Genomic DNA, 20,252 nt, shown 5'->3' with positions numbered 1-20,252 from the left:
TCTCTGTTGCTAACAATAGCTAACTCTGTTTAGGCTGGCAAAGCTGACCAGAAACTGATCTGATGTGTTATGTGAATGCTGAACTCGTTGCAGGTGGGTTTAAATATATAATACGTGTTATTCCTTTGGTTATATTAATAAGTTAAATATTTGAGGAATTAAAAAAATGTGCTTTAGCCATGAGCCTAGCTTTGCTAGGTGTGTTATATCTGGTGTCCAAAAGGTGGCAGTATTGTATCTCTTTTTTCAATGTTTCTACTGTGAAAATCTACAAAATGGATGATGTGATTTGTGCAACTGTAGTATAATTTTATAAGAATGTTTTTATTTTATTTTGTCTGTCATTATTTTGTAAGGATAACGTTAACTTAGTTAGATTAATATAATGTATACTAATTATGAGAATATCGTTATAATATAATACTTCATAATAATTATAATAATAATATAATTACGTGAATAGATACCATTATAAATGTTTAGTTGCTTAATTAATATTTACTATACGATCACTGTTTTTTTCTATTTTTATGTACCATGGGCAAGAAAAGTGTCAAAACTGTACATACAAAAAAAAACGAGCAGTCTGAGATATCCCTGCTGTGGGCTGGCAAAGCTGACCAGAAACTGATCTGATGTGTTATGTGAATGCTGAACTCGTTGCAGAATAAAAATACCCATCATCCAAACCATGTGGTGTCCATCCCTGGGGCGGGACGGAGTATGAGAGGTCACACATATAGAGCCTCCTATTCTTTTATATTATATATAATATAATCTTATTTTTCTGTACTTGCTGTAATTTTTGGTGAGGAGAGTAACATAATTCTCTGTATGTCCTGTACATACGCAGTATTAACAATAACACTACTTGACTTGACTTTTCCACACCTTTATAATAGCTGCTCTGTGTCAATAGGAATCAATAGGACTAAAGTCTGTAATTATACAAATTATAATACAAATTACTCCTATGGGTAAAAATGATATTGAATCCTTATTTTCTATTCTTTTTTGCCATTGTTTTTTCATTCTCAGAGGGTTAACTTGTTAACTTGTTTTATGCACAGCACTTGTGCACAAGTGGAGTCAAACAGGGCCTCTGGTAAGAACCCTAGCCATTTTCCTCCAATGTGGTACAGGCTCAGTTACAGTTCATGCACCTAATTTTAAACAGTTCAGTACATTTTCACAAAAACAAAATAGGTTCTGGAACCTGAAAAGTTTGTTTCCAGATGGAACCAGTGCTAACTGAGAGCACCTCCCTCTGTTGGTGCCTTTTTGTGGTAAAAATAGGCAAGTGTCTGCTAGAGTGCCCCACTTTGCAATACATTATGATGATGCACCCCTAGATCAAGAAATTGTTTCTCAAAGAGTGCCCATCTAGCACTTCTGTCTATCCAGTAGACAACGGTACTGCTATGAAGTGCCTCCACTACCACCCTTGCTAGACACTGTCCAAATAGTTTTCAGTAGAGAAAATGGGTTCTCCTATATGTGAGAAAATATAATGAAGTGCCCAGTTAAGTGCTCAAAGTTTTAAAAACTCATTCCCATAGTTAAAACCTAGATCTATTCCATCCATTTGTATTTTAGGTTTAGCCACACCCCCTTTAGAATATCTAAGCCCCATGTTTTGCCCTTTTTATTTATTAGCTCTTGCCCATCAGAGAACCATAGTTCGCCACTGGTAGTTGCAATCTTTGCACAGTCATTATTGTAGTTTAAAGTTTGGCTTAGGGTCCAAAGCTGTTTCTGTCTTGCCTGGTGGCAAATGGCACCTCCGTGAAGCAGGATAAAAGAACTTCTGCATAACCTAATTAATTCAGTGCAAAATCCTGTAATATAACCCTATCACATCAGTCGATGTGTTTATTTTATTTTCAGTGATGCTTCTGTATCTGTCAGCATGTCCTCCCCAACTGTAGGGGGAGCCCAAAAGCAGGAAATGCCAAATCTCACACAGTGGTGAATAAACACTGACATGTTATTTTTACACAATTTAGTTTTTCAATGATTCAGGATGAACTTAATGTACTTTAGTAAAAATTGGTAATGCATTAATTTTGTCCCCGGCTCTTACAAATGTAAGCAATATTGTTCAGATTAGTCTGTGAGTCAAAGTTACACAAGACAAATGTATCACGGCATCTGCTCATTCATTGGTTTGTTCTTTCCCTAAAGGTAAATAAAAATGTGTTAATTATGCTTTTGTTGTAGATACTGGCTCTACAGCACAGGGGAGACTTTCTAATAGATTCTGGAGAACCACCCCCTTACCCCAAACACATCCCACCCAAAAGTATTTGAATGAGCTCCATCATTCTAGAAAACGCAGTTTCACTGCTGCATAGCTCTAAACAGTGGGATTTATATCCCTCACACATGACATTAGACATGGAACAAGTAGGTTCATGATTTTCTGCTCCAGAGTGTTTAATCTGGCTAGAGGGACTAGACTAGCTGTGCATTTGCACATCTGTGTCAGCAATGCATTCAATAAAAAGGGTGTTAACAAACATTTGGACATACAGTGTAGTTTTTAGCACAAATATCATGGAAAAAATTAACAAATAATTTATCATTGTCATCTGTCTTTTTAAACTTTATTGCCTATCAAATGTAAATAAATGAAGATTACTACCATTAGCCCCACTTCTGAAGATATATGATATTTTTAATATGTTTAATATTGTTAACTATTCCAATTGTGAAAATGTATGTCTTTGCACTAGCTACCAGGAACTACATTCTTGTTATACTACATTAGATATAGCATTTAATAAATTACCAGTTTGTTTAGCTATTTCTAAATCCAGTTTTTGGTTTACATCATCACTGCTGTAAACAAAATGTTAATTTGTCTATGATCATTGACAGTACACTGCTCATTTACCCAAATATATGTGTTATTCAAAGACATTTTATTTCTTGCAAGAGAAAAAAAGTACATTAATTGATTTCCTTGAAATAGGCAACAAGTCACAGAAACAAGACCAAACCATTATTATCAATGTAGAATGATATAAAATTTAAAAGCAATTGTGAAAAGAAAGCATTTGTGCAACTTAAACCAAGCTGTGTTGTAAGAGGTGGCTGTGCTGCATGCCAGGATAGTGTAGAACTGTGGTGAGGGACTGCTTCCACCTTGTGGTCAACAGTCACATTACATCCAATAATAATATTAGGAAAAAAACAAAAATACAATCACTTATCTTAAGCTTGTTACAATGCTCAGCCTCAGACCACCTCAGTGTCTAAAACCGGCACCCGCTCTAAACACGCACACTGTATATTTAGTTAATTATTCATCTAGTTCTTTATATGAAAATAGTGCACATCCAGTGTAACGTACCCTTAAGATTTAGTATTTATTCAAAATGTGTGTAGGACAAAGTAGAAGTGCGCCACAATGTAATTATTTGCATCAGTCAGTGAATCTCCTGTGTATTGGTGAGATTAAATGTAAATACAGCTGTTTATCAAAGTGAAAAGAAAGGCAAAGAAACCAGACACGCCAAGTATGGTTAGAACAGCACTCTTTTCCAGCCTGGTACTAAAGACTATGGCAAACTATTTTTATCAATTTGATTTTAGCACATCCAAAAAAAACAACAACTAGTCTTTATTTTGTTGTATAATATTTTATCTGTGGCTACCCAATTAAACTTTTAACTAATTGTTTGATTTGCAGTTTGGTTTGCTCACCTAAATTATTCATGTACCGCTCCTGCCGTGGGTGTATCTTAATCAAACTAAAGACAAAAATGGGAACTGAAGCCTCAGAAAGAAGTGGTTATGCACAGCTTTCCTATCACAGCTTAAATGTTGAATGCCTGTTTTTGCACCATGGAAATGTTAACAACCTTTGTGTGGGGCCTCAACACTACTTTGCCATAGCAATGGATGTTCATCAGCATGAGAGTGCTTTATTTTAAATGTTGAGCCTTCCTGAGTTCATTGTATTGCTTTTCAAACACCCCCCAAACCCCCCAGCACTAATCCCTGCATCTTTTCTCAGTCTCCAATTTAGTCCTCAGTATCTTACAGTTACATCTTGTGTGGGGGAACAGATTCATTTTCCTAAGCCAAAAATTCCCTAAATATCAAAATACAGTATTTTCTTGTTCCAGTTAGAGGACAGAAAAATACACTTTAAAATTCAACAGGATTGTCTTTTCTGTTATGGGTAATTTGGTCAGAAGTCAGATTTCGTAGTGCAGGTCGTTGAGCTCCAGTCTTGTGTAGTGTCTCCTGTCAAAGGATTCCATGGCTTTGCGGCCCACAATGGCCAGGACCAAAGTGAAGCAGACCAGCATGACCACCACCACAGCAACCAGACCGTTTTTCCAGGTCATCTGTAGCCCCTTAGCCTTGTCTGGGGCAGAGCCCTCTGCCGGAGGCATCAGGCTATCAGGCTCTAAAGCCCCATTCTTTAGGTCATTCATCTCTACAAACACTACAGTTGTCCTTTCAGTTGTAGCTGTGCAAGCAGTTGTAGTTGTTGTAGTACTTGTAGTAGTGGTGGTGGTTGTAATAGTTGTAGTAGTTGGCGGAGGAGGAGTTGTTGAAGTGATTGTTGGCTTTTGCGTGGTGGTTGTGGTGGTGGGAGGTTTGGTGGTGGGTTTTTTTGGTGGTTTGAATGGCTTCTTGAAAGGCCTGTTTGGTTTTGCAGGTGGCTGGGGTGGTTGAGGTGGTTGTGGTGGCTGAGTAATTGGACTGGTAGTTGGTGATGTTGTGGATGGGATTTTGGTGGTAGTACTGGTGATCTGTGTTGTAGCTGTTGCTGTTGTTGTGGCAACTGTTGTGGTAGCATTGGTGATAGGCATGGTAACAACAGGCATAGTTACCAGAATGATGGAAGGGTCAGTAGGAGGTTGAGTGCTGGTGGTAGTGGTGGTGGTGGTAGTGGTGGTTGTGGTTGAGAGTGTTGTAGACTGAGTGGTGGTGGTTGTGGGTAAGGTTGTGATCGTAGGTAAGGTTGTACTTGCGGTGGTGGTTGTAGTGGGTTGTGTAGTGCTGGTGGTGGACGGGGGTATGGTTGTTGTCGTAGTTGGAGGTGTGATCCTTGGTGCTGTGGTTGTTGGTTTCATGGTCGTTGAGGTGGAGTGAGTAGAGATCAGTTGTTTGCCTGGAGTGGCGTGAATGAAGGGCATGACAGTCGCTCTGCCGTTTCCTTTTGCAGTGGGATGGATCATGTCTTCAAATTCACAAAGCAATAAAACACAATCATTAATTGCAGCCATGAAACAAATCCAGTAAAAGTAATGTGATATAAATGGTTCATAGGGGTTTAGTAGTATTTGAGTATAAGGTATTGATTTAAAACATTCAGCAACTGTTTTTTTTTTTCCTGAAAGAATTTACCTTTGGAAATATCATAGGTGTTGATCCCAGGCTTGGCAGACATTAGAGGGCAGTCTTGCTCAGTCTCACAATGAAACAGGTAGCAGTTGTCATTGCCTGGTTGGCTTGACGGCTTATAAACAACCATGTTACACTTTATACCTGTGAGACAAGTAAAGTGGTAGTTACTGCAGATTATAAGCCCTTTAATCATATACTCAACCACTCAATAAACCTAAATTAAAAACTTTATCATACCAAACAGTTTAACACATTTCCTTGTGCCTCTGAACACCACATCCATGAATTTGGAATAAAGCAGTCAAGTTTGAAGTGTGGACTTTTACCGTTTATTTAAGTAGGTTAATGAAAATACTGCATTACCACTGTATTCTGTATAACTTTTATTGCACCCTAAAGATTACTAATCAGTAACTACATCCAAAGTCTACATACAACAACACCAGGTAAAAGAGGGAAAAAAAGCTAATATGAACCTGATTAAAACATTTTTAATCTAAACACATTTATGAGAAATATTTTCAAAGCAGTTACTTTTGGATATCATAATTAATCTGGTTCAAGAATCAAGTCTTTTTTAAGCATCTTTAATTTTAGTCCAATTCACTACAGTAAACAGAGGAGGGAATTTGGGTCACAGAATAAAAATGAATCTAAATGATAGTCAGTGAAGCTATTCTTTTAAGAATCAATCAAGTAATGCTTTGGTCCATATTTAGCATGTTCAGCTAAAAAAAAGAGCCTAAGATAAAAATATAGCTTCTGCCTTCCTACCTGGTGCCACCTCTTCTGAGCAGCAGGCCAGGATACAGTCTTTCTCTGCTTGCTTTACCCTGGTACTCGTTACAGCCCCATTGCTTTCCACTGCTACGCGTACATTTACAATGGCATCTCTGTGTTGCCTGGAATAACACAGCTTCCCTTTGGAGCCCAAGGCAGAAACACTTGCTCTGAGAAGAAGCAGAGCCATCAGGAGAAGCAAAGCTGCCTTGTAGGAGTCTTGCTGGGCCAGCGCCATGGCTTTAGGGCTTGGTATTTCGAGAAGGTTCTCAGGTGGCAGCACGGTCCTGTTGGGAAAAGTTTAAAATGAGTAAAAAAAAAAAAAGTTTGGTGGGGGTATTAGAAGTATCAGCCCTTAATCACTTCAACAATGGTGTACGACAAATGATTTTTCAACAAGCAGATGAGTTCAATGATTCTGTTTCATTGTTCTAAGCCAATATAATTGATACAAATCAAATAAAAAAAAACTTTTATATTTAGGTTTGGTGTTTAACTGAACTCTCCTTACCAGTCTTGTAATGAAACTTTAGCATGTTAAAATTAGCCTCAGTTAAGAAGTACTTCCAATAGAATAGCACTCCTGCAACACTTTTACAGTTTACAGTCTTTTAACCAATGTTCATTTACAAATCTCTGCAAGCTGCTGTTAACAGTTATTGGTACATTCAGTGAAAATGGTACTGTACAAGCACAAACAGTGCAAATATACAGTACCAGTCAATAGTTTTGACACACTGTCTCATTCAAAGTTCTTTATTTTTTTTTATTTTTTTTACAGTGTAGATTAATATTAAATACATGAGAACAATTATGTGACACATATGAAATTATTAAACAATACAATGTTTGACCTCCACAATTCTCTTCTCTCTTGGGAAGAGCTGGAGCTTCACCGCGTAAAGGAAAAGCAACAACTATTGTTCAGCACCTCCAGGACCAAGAAAATACCAAGAGTGTGCACATTTGACATTTGACAGTTACATATTCTGGTTTGTTTGTTGCTATATATTTTTAATGTCTTCAATATTAAATTTACAATACAGAAAGAAAACATACTGAATGAGCAAAAGTGTGTCCAAACTTTTAACTGGTACTGTAAACTTAATGACAAAGCTTGTACCCTCAGTTCCAACTGTGTAAAGGAAAGGAATAGTACAAATACTTAAACAATGCACTGAATGTTCATCATACTGCATGACCAAAACCTAAAATCTAAATTGTATTAAACAGGCATGCTGTTGAATATGATATGTAATGCATTTGCACTGTGTGAAAACCAACAATTACAGACAACCTGTGCCAATCAACATCCCACTCCAGCATAGCGTAAACATCTCGTATACCACATTCCTCCCACCTCCCAACTGTAGTCTTATTAGAAGATTATGCAACAACACATACTGTAGTTCTTTTTCTTCAATCAGATTTTGTTTAAAGTATCATATGGTAGGAATATATTGGGAGTATGTGAATCGAGTCATGGGCTGAGTGTATTGATTAATATTAGTGCCACAGATGAAGTCAGCTGAAGATGAGTACAGTCAACAAGCAAGCAAACCTTGAAAAGACAATGAATTGCATCCTTTTGTGTGTTCTTACAGTAGATTACTGTTATGCTTTGTCTTTGTCTGATTTTATCTCACTAAACATCTTTTGTTTGCTGATTCTGAGCGATGATGCTAATAGTTCTGGACGGCAATGTAGAGCCCATGTAGTCTGTAACAGAAAAATTGTGTAATTGCCTGATATGGTGCACTTCATGGTGCAGAAACAACATCAAAATTTTTGGGTAGAGAACACACAGACTGCTCCAGCTGGCTGGGGAGCCCTGCTATAAGTGAGGCCTGCCTCCCTTCTGGTGCTGAAGCTGAGCTGAAGCGTCGCTAGGATACCGAGCATCATTTAAAAGGGCACCCCGAGCTGCGACCAGACCATGATGCAATCTTAATGAAATATGAAACGTTGTGTTTTTATCCGGCCCTAAAAGCCAGCAGACATCTTCTTTTGTTGGTTAAAACCCGGTTCTCTGCGCTTTCTCTGCTAACTCGGGTAGCTCCGCTCGAGCTAACGCTACAGTCGCTCCTGTGTCTGTCTTCATCACTGGGCCATCTCACTTACTGTGCACCGAAAGCGTCCGGGCGACCCCGGTCAACGTCGTCGCCTGCCGAGCGCGCGCGGGCGGGTTATGCAGATGAGTCGTGCTGAGGGGTCGGGGTCCATCTCAACACACAGTGCTGTTCTTCTCCCGCGCGCTGCTGGAAGACCCGTGCGGGCAGAGGCATTGTAAGATGGTGTCCTCGGAGTCACGGGCTCGCGCGGAGGAGTCTCGCTCCTCAGGAGCTTCTCAGACCCGACACTCTTTTGTCCGCTCGACGCCGCTGCGCTCCGCGCGGAGCACCGCTGGATAGACCTTTGCTCCGATCAGCTCGCCACAGGACGCGGGGGCGGGAAACGCGACTAGAACACGGGGCCGAAGCGAGAGCGCGGAAATAAACGGTCCAAACCGCGCGGTATTAAACGGCACCGACCGCAGTGCCGACGCTCGCGTTCCTCCACTCTGACCCACTTCAGTCTCTTTGTGTGCTCCGCGCGACTGGTAGGACGGTGACGTCACACGCTGCCTGCCCGGTGTAGTTGTGCTACAGGAGTGTATCCCTGACAGCAGAGAACATCAAACAAACGTTCATCTTTGGTCGCACTACATATTTTCAATGTTAACAACGACAACCTTTATTTAAAATGGTCTCATAATCATCAGTTACTGTTCTGACACCAATTCTGACATTGAATCAAGGTTCATTTAAAGATTTTGAATGGTTTTGCTGAGCTCAAGTCAAGAGTCAAGAGGCTTTTATTGTCATTACATCTGAGTACAGGAACACAGTGTAACAAAATTACGTTCGTCCGGAACCATGGTGCAACATGGAACAACAATACAATAGACAATATAAAGTGAAAATGTGTAACGAATGTGCAACATAAAACTTTAACACTGGAATAAACACTTTAGACGAGACAGTTTAAAAGACAGGACAGTGCAGTACCGATACGGCATAATAATGTGCATAGTGAGAATAAGGTACAGAGATATGCAACATACTGGGACATACATGATCACAGCAGTTACTGAGGTGCAGAGTTTATAGTTTCTTAATTAATTGGTTAACTAGTTAATAAATGACTTACTGAGGTAAGTAATGAATTAGTTTATAAATAGTGCAAGCTGTTCTACACTCACATTAATGCTTTTATATGAAATGTGCTCCTTAAATAATAATTCTTACAATAACAGTGAAAATAATAACAGACTATTATTTATTGTCCCTTTCAACATTGAAATAGCAATGTACAATATATAAAAATACAACACTATCTACACTGCCTGGCAAAAAAAACAAAAAATCGCCACCAAAAAAAGGTCACACACTAATATTTGGTTGGATCGCCATTAGCTTTGATTGCATCTCGCATTCGCTGTGGCATTGTTTTGATAAGCTTCTGCAACATCACAAGATTTATTTGAATCCAGTGTTGCATTAATTTTTCACCAAAATCTTGCAGCATTGATGATGGTAGAGTCTGAACACCGCACGAAGTCTTCTCCAGCGCATTCCAAAGATTCTTAATGAGGTTAAGGTCTGGACTGTGGTGAACAATCATGTGTAAAAATGATGATCTCATGCTCTCTGAATCACTCTTCCACAATTCCAGCCAGATAAGTCATCTTGGAACATGCCCGTGCTATCAGCTATCAGGGAGGGGAAAAAATGGAATAACTTGATGGAATAACCTGGTCTATATTCAGTATATTCAGGTAGTCAGCTGACCTCATTCTTACTGTTGCTGAATCTAGACTTGGACCCAGCAGCAACCCCAGATCATTTACTTAATTAAATCCAGGTGGTGACTTTTTTTTTTTGACCAGGCAGTGTAAAAGCTTATCGAAACAATGCCACAGCTAAAGACGGTCCAACAAAATATTAGTGTGTGTAACCTTTTTTTTGTCCAGGCAGTGTATATACATGTTTACATATACATGTAACACCAAGTTTAAAACAAAACAATACATGTACACTCATAACATTAAATTATTGCTTAATGGATCAAAGCAATCAATTCTGACGTTGGAGATAAACAGCGTTTTAGTGCATCAGAAATGGAAAAACAACATACTTTTGCTATCGGGGCTATGTTGTAGTTATTGCTAATGCTGATTAAATAAAACAGGGTAGATATTTTGATAGGTTATAAATGCTTCCAGTGGTCAGGAGTATATGCTAGATATGCTAATGACCTAAATCCCTGTAGCAGGGTAAATCTAAGATCAAAGGTTATGTGATAAGAAATTCTTTTTACTTTCATTTTTTTTTTTAAACCTGAATCACAACTTTTTCAATATTACCAGGAAATTTAGATCGTATGATGCACCAGAGAAAAATTTAATTATCATTAAAAAACAAAATTAAAACCAAATAAATTGTGAGTCGGTCAGTGGCACATATCAGTGCGTAAGAGGTACAACTCAACAGAACAGCACCTCAATTGGAAACCTTGTTTTCTTTATTACAGAAATAAATATGATGAAAAACTATTAAAAAAAATTAGAAGAACATAAATACACAAAGGAAAGTAAACAAATGAAGTAGAACCTGAAGTATACCGGCAACTTTAGTAGACATGTTTGTTGTTTCATACCTTATGCTAGGAGCTGCTTATCCATGAAGAGTAGGTAGGTGAAGATCCTTGCTGTAAGTGAAGAGCTCGGAATTGGACTTTGAAACACATTCTGACAGCATGTAAGTTGCTACACATAATCAGGTACATAATCAGGTATATAGCAGGTCTTTATCAGGTGCACTTGATAAGAAGAGCATGCTTGTTGTTGGTGGCAGGAAGTCAGTAATGTTAGTGGGGCAGTGTTTAGTTAAACAGATGCAGACATCAAATGTTGGTAAATGAGATGTTGGCAGATGCAGGCAATAAACTACAGATTCCAACAGTTGCATCGAAGTAGCTACTCTCCAGTGGCACAGTTGTGTCTGTTCCACTCATACCAAGACAACACACACCAACACACCATAATCATGTCCATGTGATGATGATTCACCACCCAAATAGAAGCTGCTCTGTGATGGTCCTATGGGGCTCTGACCATAGAAAAACAGGGTAAAAGGAGGATTATAAAGTATGAAGGGATACAGAAGGTCTACAGTCTGTAATTACAGAACAACAAAGTATTATATTAGTGGATTATTTATTATATATATTTTTTACTTTCGATTATCAAAGTAACTAGGAGTTGTTTATGCTCACAAATTACCCGGATTAAACATGTTTATATTCTATAACTCATGTCTATATTCTATAAGTATTCTGTGAATGTCATTTTGGAACTATGCTTTTGCATAACAGCAATTATATCATGTTGCAAAGGAATTCCATATATGATGTTAAATTTAATACAATCATTTAAACATATTTTGTAGCCTGAGGTATATTTATTCCATATATTCACTGCATTCCTTATCCATACGCACATTTCATACCCTGAATACACTAGTTTTACAGTTACAGTACACTCACTGTGTAGTTACTAACATATTAATCACTTATTCTGAGGTAATTTAAAAAATATATAAAAATGTATCTTACTTCCAGTGGTAAGCAAATTTAGTATATATAATTTTTTTAATACTATTTAATTCATTTTATAAATATATATAAAAAAAGACTATACCCTCAAAACTCAGCTGCAACACACAACTGATTTTAATAAGATCCATATGGGTTAAAAGTCTTTTTTCCAATAAAGAACTGAAATGACTGCAGGATACAAATGGAGATACAAATGTTAACGGTCCTCTTCCTGCCCGCTTTGTATGTATAATCTGGTTTATCGAAATGTCTTTTTAAATGTTGTCGACAGATGTTCATACTTCAGCTTCTGGACTAAAGAGACATTGTATTGGAAGAGCTCAAAAATCGCTGGCCTTTACACAATTCACATCACTTCAGGATCATCACAGTCACCAATGAGGCATGTATATTTGTATCTGCAATCATATGTTTTTATTATGCATATATTGTACTGAGTGCAGTTATAAAGCAGATATCTGGACTATTATAAAAAGGGCAGCAGAAACAACAATAAAAAATATTCTTTATGGATCCCTAACACACAGGCACAGGCATCCACAAAGGCTTATTAACCAGAAAGACTTGCATTATAGTAGCAAGTAACAGTAGTATTCAGCTGATGTGCACATCTGAAGACCAACAGCTTGCACCATAACTAGTGAATATTTGTCAGTCCCTTTGGTCAAGCACAGTTGCAGTGAACTCCAAAAAATTGTTCATTTATTGCACATCCATCATTTCAACATCAGCGGATGAGGAGGGATTTTTTGTTTGCTGTCTGGCAGTAGAAGTTTTCTTAGCAGCAGGAGCAGGAGCTTTCTTCACTGAAACGGTTTCAACTATAAAAGAGAAAGATGTGTGTCAAATGAGTTCACAAATGTGGCCATGAACTGCCAATAATTGAACAGTGGTTGGTTGCATATCACGAAACTGTGATAGAAAGAAAATGTCAAAGTACTTTACTACTAAAGGACAAGGTTGTATTTGCAAAAAGTTAGGACAGACAGGCTATTGCATATATTCATTGTTACGTTCAGTCATGCATACATAATGTTATTATTGACTGAGCTGCTTCTGGTTTCACTGGCTGTACCTTCTGTAGTTATAGAATACAAAGACCAAAGATTAAAATTAGATGATACATTGAGTGTACATGCTGAGCCAGTCGAACCTTCACATTACACAAAAATACATAACACATTACCTCCACAAGAAAGACTGATGTGAGAAAAGGAATGTTTTCAGGTCAAGTACAGTAACAATGTTATTTACAAATCATAGACAGACAATTAGACAGATGGCTGAAAACTTTACTGATTCCAACAGAAATGTAGTCATCCAATAGAACACAAAAAAATAAAACACACTCTGAGAACACAAATGAGACTATGCACCATGCAAATGGGCTGGAAACTGAGTTAACATGCTGCAGACAGAAAGAGCAGTAAACAAGATGCAGGTAGGTAACTGTGGCAGGACTTATCACATAGCCCTCTGCCCCAAAAATAAAAACAACACCCTTTAAAATATATATAAATACTTATGTATGTGAGGGTTTCTTTTATTTGAAGAACCAGTTAATTGGGCAATAGAATAACATTTCATATGTTTATGAAATGTTATGAAAAATAACATTTTATATGTTTTATATAAAGAAGGCTTGAAGTACTATGAGTATTGTATGTCTGAAACAGCTGCAATGTAAACAATATTTTAGAAACATCATTTTAAAAATATTTTAAATATTTGGGTTGTGAGCCTTGAACATTACTGCTATGCATTTATGCTGCTTGTAATGAGTCTACACTCTGTGCTACTTGTCTAGTAACAGTATTAAGGTATATAATATTAATCTTAGGGTGGTACACAAAACACACTGGCATAATGTCTCGCACTATGTAACAGGAGTGTTTGAGAGACCATCTCACTGAAGCATAATCAACCCATTGTTGACTGATTCATTAAATAAAAGGCAAACATGTCTTATAAGCTAAGCAAGCACAAATTCCTTGAATGTATTCTAAGGTTTGTTGTATTTACCTTGCATGCTTGACTTTTCTTTCTCCATGTGGCGCAGCTGCTTGAGTAACTTGTTTTTTTTCTTCCCAGACAAAGTGATGTTTGCCCTAGAACTAGTGCTGTACAAGAGGAAAACAAACACATTAAAATATTATTTCAACTTGAAATAGATACATCTCAGTTATCTTAGTAGTTAAACAGAACAAAATTGTACAAAGCATCTTTAAAAAAAATCTTAAATGGTTAAGCAAGCAGCACACTGCTATCACACTGCAAGCATCACTCTCTACTATATAAAATGAGCATGTACTTTTGGGAAATTGGGTTCTTTTTGTTAAATTTAGTTAACAGTATATCAACTGTCAGTACTGCAGCGTTTACTGAAACTGCAAACTTAGAATTTACTGAAATTAAATAAGAGAGAATCCGTTAGCCACTCTTTCAGGCAGTTCACAAACCTTCTTTTTTTCAGGTGGTGTTTTGTTATAAGGCCTTCGTCCACCACTGCCCCAATAATGCAATGTTTCTTCCTCCTCTGCTTTGTCAGAACTCTCCTCCTCTTGAAGAGATTTTTCCCCAATTCCTGCAAATTCAAAATTATTTTCTACAAATTAGGTAATAAATTGGTAAGTAATATATTTGAAGTGAATAATATATTCATAGTTATTTTTAGTTGTAGTTTCCTCTCATTTTAATGAAAACTAGAATTTGATGAAATTGTGGGAAACCTGGAGTTGTAAATATTTTGAATCGTTTGACGTGTTCTTGGTCTGTTTAAAGACACATTTTAATGTTCATATGCAAATCTTGTGTTTAAATTATTTTAATTTTTGTGATATTTTACCACAACAGGGCATACATGTTAGGCTTTAAATCAGCCAGCATGGACACAATGAGAAATTAGTATAAAAATAGTATTAATTGTTAAACAAGCAGCAAGTATTTTCAGTAAAAAATATTTCCTCAGAAATAACACAGTATGATGATCGTGACGTCAAATTTTACTTTCTTAAAGGGCCAAGTTTTCTTTTGAATTGTGCTACCTGTTGATATGTGCTTCTTATCACCACATTTGTTTTTATACCAATTCTGATTTACTTGCTTTTTTCGAGTATTTTCACTTTTAAATATACTGTAGGGTAGCACAACTGGTCAGTACAGGTGTTATCACAAGATGACAGGGTGCACAAGCAATTGTTAAACATGTTTAACTTTATACAGACTAATTAATAATTAAAATGGCTACATATTTAATCATATAACTGTGTTGTTTACCCACTTAAAAGAAAAATTCAACTTAGCCAGACAGCACTGCAGAAGACAAAAAAAAAAAACACACCACATGAAGTAAAACTGTATATAAAATGTACAAAAAAAATAAGTAAGTTAAATAAGCGTAGGATAATATTTCTCTACGTGTAAAACTGTGTATTTATATAAAACGGTGTTTGTATAAAATCTAAACTATAACTGTTCACACAAAATGTAGTTAACGTGCTATTAACACATTTTACTCTGAATTTAAAAGACTGTACACTTTTAGCTAAGTTAGCTAGAATAACTACGTTAGTTAACTGCACTTTAATTCAGAGAGATTAGGAGACCATGAATTAACGGAGCTTTATTAACTCCCAGCTGCTCCTTTAATAAAGCCTATATAGCCAATACTGCCCAATCATATAGTTACAGATAGAACATACAAATAAATGAAACACACAGGAATAAAGCAGTTAAAACACCTACTGTTTTAGGCTTGTTGATTTTTCCACCTGGAGCCATGCTTACTACAACGTGAGGAGCCTGTAAATATGACTTCCGGTTCACACAATATACAATAAAAGTCTAAATAAAAATCATTTAAGAAAATAACCCGAGTAAATTGTGTCGAACAAGTGTGTAATTATTGGTGTATAGATATTTGTTTAAAGACACTGCCGCTATATTATTAATGGTATTCTTAATCTTTAAAAATCAAAATGAAAAATATACAATATACAAATGTAAATTAAAAGGTTTAATTTATTTAATTAAATGTGATTTAAAATGTTATTCTGGCCTAATATTTTGATTTATTGATCTTTAAATCCGCATATTTTGGTATCCTTAAATTATCGGACCAAAATCAGCGTTTTAAGATTTTAAGCTTTTCTATTTGTATAGTTTTCTATCTTTACCACTAGAGGGCAGAGCTGCAGCGGGCTGCTGTAGTGCAGATGAGAGGTGGGTAACCCAGGTCCAAAAAATAAAAATCCATTCCAGTACCAGCTGCCTGGGCGGTTTGGTGTATGGCTAATATGTGGCTGAGCCGCCCAGACTGTTGGTTCAAAACTAGGATGGGTTTTTAATTCGGGACCTGGGTTATCCACCTCTAGTCCAGCCAGAGTACAGAATTATCCCATGGGTTATCCGGTCCTGCTTCCATCAATCTATCATCTCAAATTTACATGCACAACAACAGTATACAACCATTAGTCAATATATAACTGTCACAAAAAATAGATTATATAAGAAAATACATAACCAGGGATGCGAAAAAAGACCAAAATATTATAAAGCTGAATATTTACACACACAAAAACCAAAAAACAGAAAACTGCTAGTATTTTCTGTTTTTCATTTGATGATCCAAACAAAAATGGGAAAATTTAAAAAACGCATTCGGATCATACACAGGTCCCGGATTTATCAGCCTTCTGATTATAAGAGGAAGATAATGCCATCATATTACATATTACATATATTAAAAACCACTTTGTATTTTGTTGCCACCACACTTGTGCTGGGCACCGATTTTTTTTCTTTTTTTATATAACTTTCTTTATTGAGTACTTGATGAGTAAAATAGGTCTGCCAGTCTTGATCCAGTAACTGTGTATTGTTTTCTCCTATTCTGCAATGTGTACAAGCAGCACAGTAGTAGGAGAGCTTGTAAAAGGAATAAAAGGTTCTACTAACATTTAAACTGTCATGTTTCTTTCACTTTCAAATTTCTTATCAATCTTCTCTATGTCTTAATATCTACCTTAATACTTGCCACAAATACTCTAGATTACCCAGTACTGCACTATTTATAGAGCATACATGTTTGATGCTATATGTGGAAAACACAGGGGTTCCAATTTTGCTGTAAAAAAAACAGTGTTGTCTGGTCCTATATTGAAGGTTACATGTGTCCTGGTCTCAGAGTGGTGGTTGTCCAGAACAGAACTCTGCACTAGGAGGAATATTTTTGATAAGACACTAACTGCAGGGTAAACATGTAGCAATGTTAAAGGAGAACTCTGGTGTAAAATGGAATTCAGTGAAACATGATAAAGAGTACAACCTTTTGTCAAATAGCCCTTCTCTCTTTTTCCTATGGGTGTGGAAGTAGGGGGAAAAGTGGACCTGACTACCCAGGGCCAGAGTAGGAAGAGGGGCCCATGACAATCCAGATTTATTTTTCGCTCACATTCCTTGTGTACTGGCATGCATAGGGGCCCACTTACATTGAGAGTGTACAGGGCCCAGAATTTGCTGCTATGCCCCTGCTTCTTCCCCAGCATTCAGAAATTCAGCGCTTTTAGCTGATGCTTCCAACAGGCTTACAATGATAGTGATAGGGGCATAGCATTGCCCATGCAAAAAAATCACATAATTGTAAAGGGGTTAGACAGCCATGGCCCCGCTCCCATAGCGGTTAAATATTATATAATGAATTACATGCACATATTGTCACCCCTTCTCTGACGGGTTAGAAGTAGAGAAATACAGCAAGGTTAAATTATGTTTTTAATATTGGTATTGTCCACAACAAGGTGCTGATTATTGGTTATGGAATCAGCCCAAGACATTCAATAATTTTTGCTATTTTAGTCTCTGTGTCTCTTCTTCATATTAAACTGATTAGGCATTCAGGTAGGTTCACCACCAATCTTCAGTTTAATGTGAGGGGAAGTGCTAGTCCCAGTGGGTGAGCTGAAGGCATCTGTAAAATGGAACTGTCCATCTGTCTGAAGCTCCCAGCTGGACAGCAGACTTTGCATCAGCAGCAATGGGTGGACAGAGGGCAAGAAACAAGAAGCACAACAAATGTATGTAAACTTAAATTTACATAATCTACAGAAAAGCTTTATTACCTCAGCTTTGAAAGAGAAGCCTACAAAAAGGGAGGAAAGGGGTCACAGCTGCAAAGTTTGAGTGTGTAGGTTATAACTTGAGAGGATCTGGTAGGTGTAGCAAATAGTAAAATTTCTATACATATAGTTACATCAACATGACATTTTAGTTCCATTAATCAGAGGATGTAGAAAGAAAACAAAAAGTTCAGCAGAGCTCAACTTCAAATGAATACAGCCGCAGCGTTGCATCCAGCCAATCAGGAAACAGCAGGCTGCCATGCCACACACATACAAGCAATACACACAAATCAGCTGCCTCTCAACCATGGAAGAGAAGCTGAAAATTGGGGAATATGGATTTAAAAAACTATAGATCACAGTGAGGTTAATTAAAAATAAAAAATCTTAAACTTATGATTAACTACATCTGTTGCTTCATTTGTATTCAAAAACAGCCGAGAGATCCAGTGTTCTGACGAACCGTGCTACCCTTTTGTGTATATTTAAAGTTACAAAATATATTAGATATATTAGAGCAAGTTTCCTGTAGACGTTAATGTACTATTTTTGGATAGTAAGAGTTTATTATAATCTGTTTATCGTTTTTTTTTTTATTATTATGAATTGCCAATACACTTTGACAATGTAATGACAGTGAGTCCACATTGTTAAATGCCCCAAAAATATTAGAAAACAAAATAATTATAAAACACATGAGAAATAATAATAATTTAATAAATGTAGGTTAGCGCAGGTGCAGATAATCATAGTGCTACTGCTATTATCTAATCACAGTAATGCCACAAGTTCAACTACTGTAACAAATCAAAGTAACACTACTATTGAAGATAATCACAGCAACACTATTGCTGTCATTACTACTGTACCTAATTACAATGCTTGTAATTTCTGCAACATGTGGTTTTGCAATGTCTTGTGAAAAAATGCATGGATATCCCTGTAAATGTTTCTCTCAAATCTCATGATAGAAGTTTACTCCCACGTGCAATACCATAACATGAATGTGTCCTTTTTTTCCAAAAAAACATCAAGAATACTAATGTCTTTCCACTGTCTGATGGTTCATCCAGTTATTTAGATAGATAGTTAGATAGATAGACAGTCAGCAGCAGCATCCCGTCCCCGATGGGAGGAGTTAAAGAGTCTTTTTTTTGTAGTCTAGTCTTGTAGTCTTTTAGTTTTGTACTGTATTGTAGTGTTTGTTCAAAATGTAATAAATTCATTGTCCATGTGATTCTATTAGCTATTGTTAAACGGTTCATACAGTGCTGTCTGAGGGGTTGGAAATCACGGGTGTTCAGCTTAGGCTTGTGCCCATACCGTTTAATTTCACCCAATTCTTTAAATTGTTTAATGATATTCTTTCCAACTTTCTTTGAGAAACACTATTTTAACTTCTCACGGTCCACAAAGGTTTGTTGTTGATACTGTTTTTGTACGAAATTAAGATTATAATCACATGTTTGAAATCACATCACTATTTTGTTGTTTTTTACCTCATTACTAGGACATGTCCCATCTTTTCATGGAATGTGTTGCAGGTGTCACATGTAGGAATGGATGTATATTAATACGTGAAATGAAGTTGACCAGATCCTTGGTTCATAAGGTTTACAAATGTTTTAAACAATCTTTAAAAAAAACGTTTAAGAAGAAACATTAAAACAGTATATTTCTCTTAAACTTGTGCGTCATAGAATTTTTTCTCACCTTTAAATATCACATTATGGGCTATTTTATGGCGAATTTTAAATCCCCTCACCTGCTACACTCATTCTATCTACATTCTATCTTTAGAATAACCGCTCTTGAATGTTTTTCCTGTTATTTTCCAATCCGAAAAATGTAAAAATTGTTTAAAACAAAACCCAATCCCCCAGCTCCTCTCTACTCATGTATCTTAATATTGCCATCCAGCGGCCATGGCGTTCAACAACAACCCCAAAAGCTTCGGGTATATTCCGCCGAAACTGGGCCATTACATACCTGTATAAATGTGCACAAAAATAACTTTAAAACAGTGTCTTGTACATTGACCTAATTGCAAAAGTAAGATATGAACACTGAAAAAATAGCATTTGTTACCTGTCCCCACTCACTAACTATAAACTTTATTATGAAATATGACTAATAAAAACCTTCAGAGATTTTGTAATTTTTTTGCAATGTTGTGTGACTCCAAATCACATCCATCCATTAAATGTAAGTTAAAATACACATTTTAGTTGTGTCCCTGGGTTTTCACTCAGTCCTGTTACCGTAACACATTAGCCCATCTGAAACATTCTACAAATCACACCTTCATCAGTGTTTTTCTGTATATTT

General features: G+C 36.7%; 3 protein-coding genes across 4 annotated transcripts in view; 1 reads left to right on the top strand and 2 right to left on the bottom strand.

The window, feature by feature from the left end:
* The window catches only part of ada2b (adenosine deaminase 2b), a 210,196-nt gene that overhangs the window by 111,520 nt on the left and 78,424 nt on the right, over positions 1-20,252 (top strand). The window lies entirely within an intron of this gene.
* On the bottom strand, positions 2,904-10,959 carry mansc1 (MANSC domain containing 1). 2 transcript variants are annotated; one of them, XM_015607538.3, is made up of 4 exons: positions 10,846-10,959; positions 6,142-6,434; positions 5,368-5,508; positions 2,904-5,200 (listed from the first exon to the last, which is right to left on the bottom strand). In XM_015607538.3, the coding sequence occupies exons 2-4, from the start codon at positions 6,383-6,385 to the stop codon at positions 4,206-4,208; spliced, it is 1,380 nt and encodes a 459-aa protein (XP_015463024.2). In that variant the 5' UTR covers positions 6,386-6,434; positions 10,846-10,959; the 3' UTR covers positions 2,904-4,205. The 2 variants fall into 2 exon arrangements, with proteins under 2 accessions (XP_015463024.2, XP_007256095.2); XM_007256033.4 differs by lacking the exon at positions 10,846-10,959 and adding an exon at positions 8,269-8,745.
* Positions 12,195-15,624, bottom strand: c2h11orf98 (chromosome 2 C11orf98 homolog). Its single transcript, XM_007256034.4, has 4 exons — positions 15,550-15,624; positions 14,265-14,389; positions 13,828-13,925; positions 12,195-12,626 (listed from the first exon to the last, which is right to left on the bottom strand). Exons 1-4 carry the CDS (start codon positions 15,583-15,585, stop codon positions 12,508-12,510), a joined length of 378 nt encoding a protein of 125 aa, XP_007256096.2. The 5' UTR covers positions 15,586-15,624; the 3' UTR covers positions 12,195-12,507.

The sequence above is a fragment of the Astyanax mexicanus genome, chromosome 2 (genome assembly GCF_023375975.1).
Source record: "Astyanax mexicanus isolate ESR-SI-001 chromosome 2, AstMex3_surface, whole genome shotgun sequence".
Classification (NCBI taxonomy): domain Eukaryota; kingdom Metazoa; phylum Chordata; class Actinopteri; order Characiformes; family Acestrorhamphidae; genus Astyanax; species Astyanax mexicanus.
The sequence above is the reverse complement of the archived record's forward strand: the minus strand, read 5'-3'. Positions and strand labels throughout refer to the sequence as shown.

What these genes read in the sequence shown, in the direction of transcription:
- mansc1 (XM_015607538.3), bottom strand. Translation starts at nt 6,385, where the DNA reads ATGGCGCTGGCCCAGCAAGACTCCTACAAGGCAGCTTTGCTTCTCCTG. An exon ending in CTCAGAAGAGGTGGCACCAG is followed by an intron (nt 5,509 to 6,141) that starts GTAGGAAGGCAG and finishes CTTGTCTCACAG; the next exon opens with GTATAAAGTGTAACATGGTT. An exon ending in CACCTATGATATTTCCAAAG is followed by an intron (nt 5,201 to 5,367) that starts GTAAATTCTTTC and finishes GTGAATTTGAAG; the next exon opens with ACATGATCCATCCCACTGCA.
- c2h11orf98 (XM_007256034.4), bottom strand. Translation starts at nt 15,585, where the DNA reads ATGGCTCCAGGTGGAAAAATCAACAAGCCTAAAACA. An exon ending in AAATCAACAAGCCTAAAACA is followed by an intron (nt 14,390 to 15,549) that starts GTAGGTGTTTTA and finishes TTGAATTTGCAG; the next exon opens with GAATTGGGGAAAAATCTCTT. An exon ending in CACCACCTGAAAAAAAGAAG is followed by an intron (nt 13,926 to 14,264) that starts GTTTGTGAACTG and finishes CCTCTTGTACAG; the next exon opens with CACTAGTTCTAGGGCAAACA.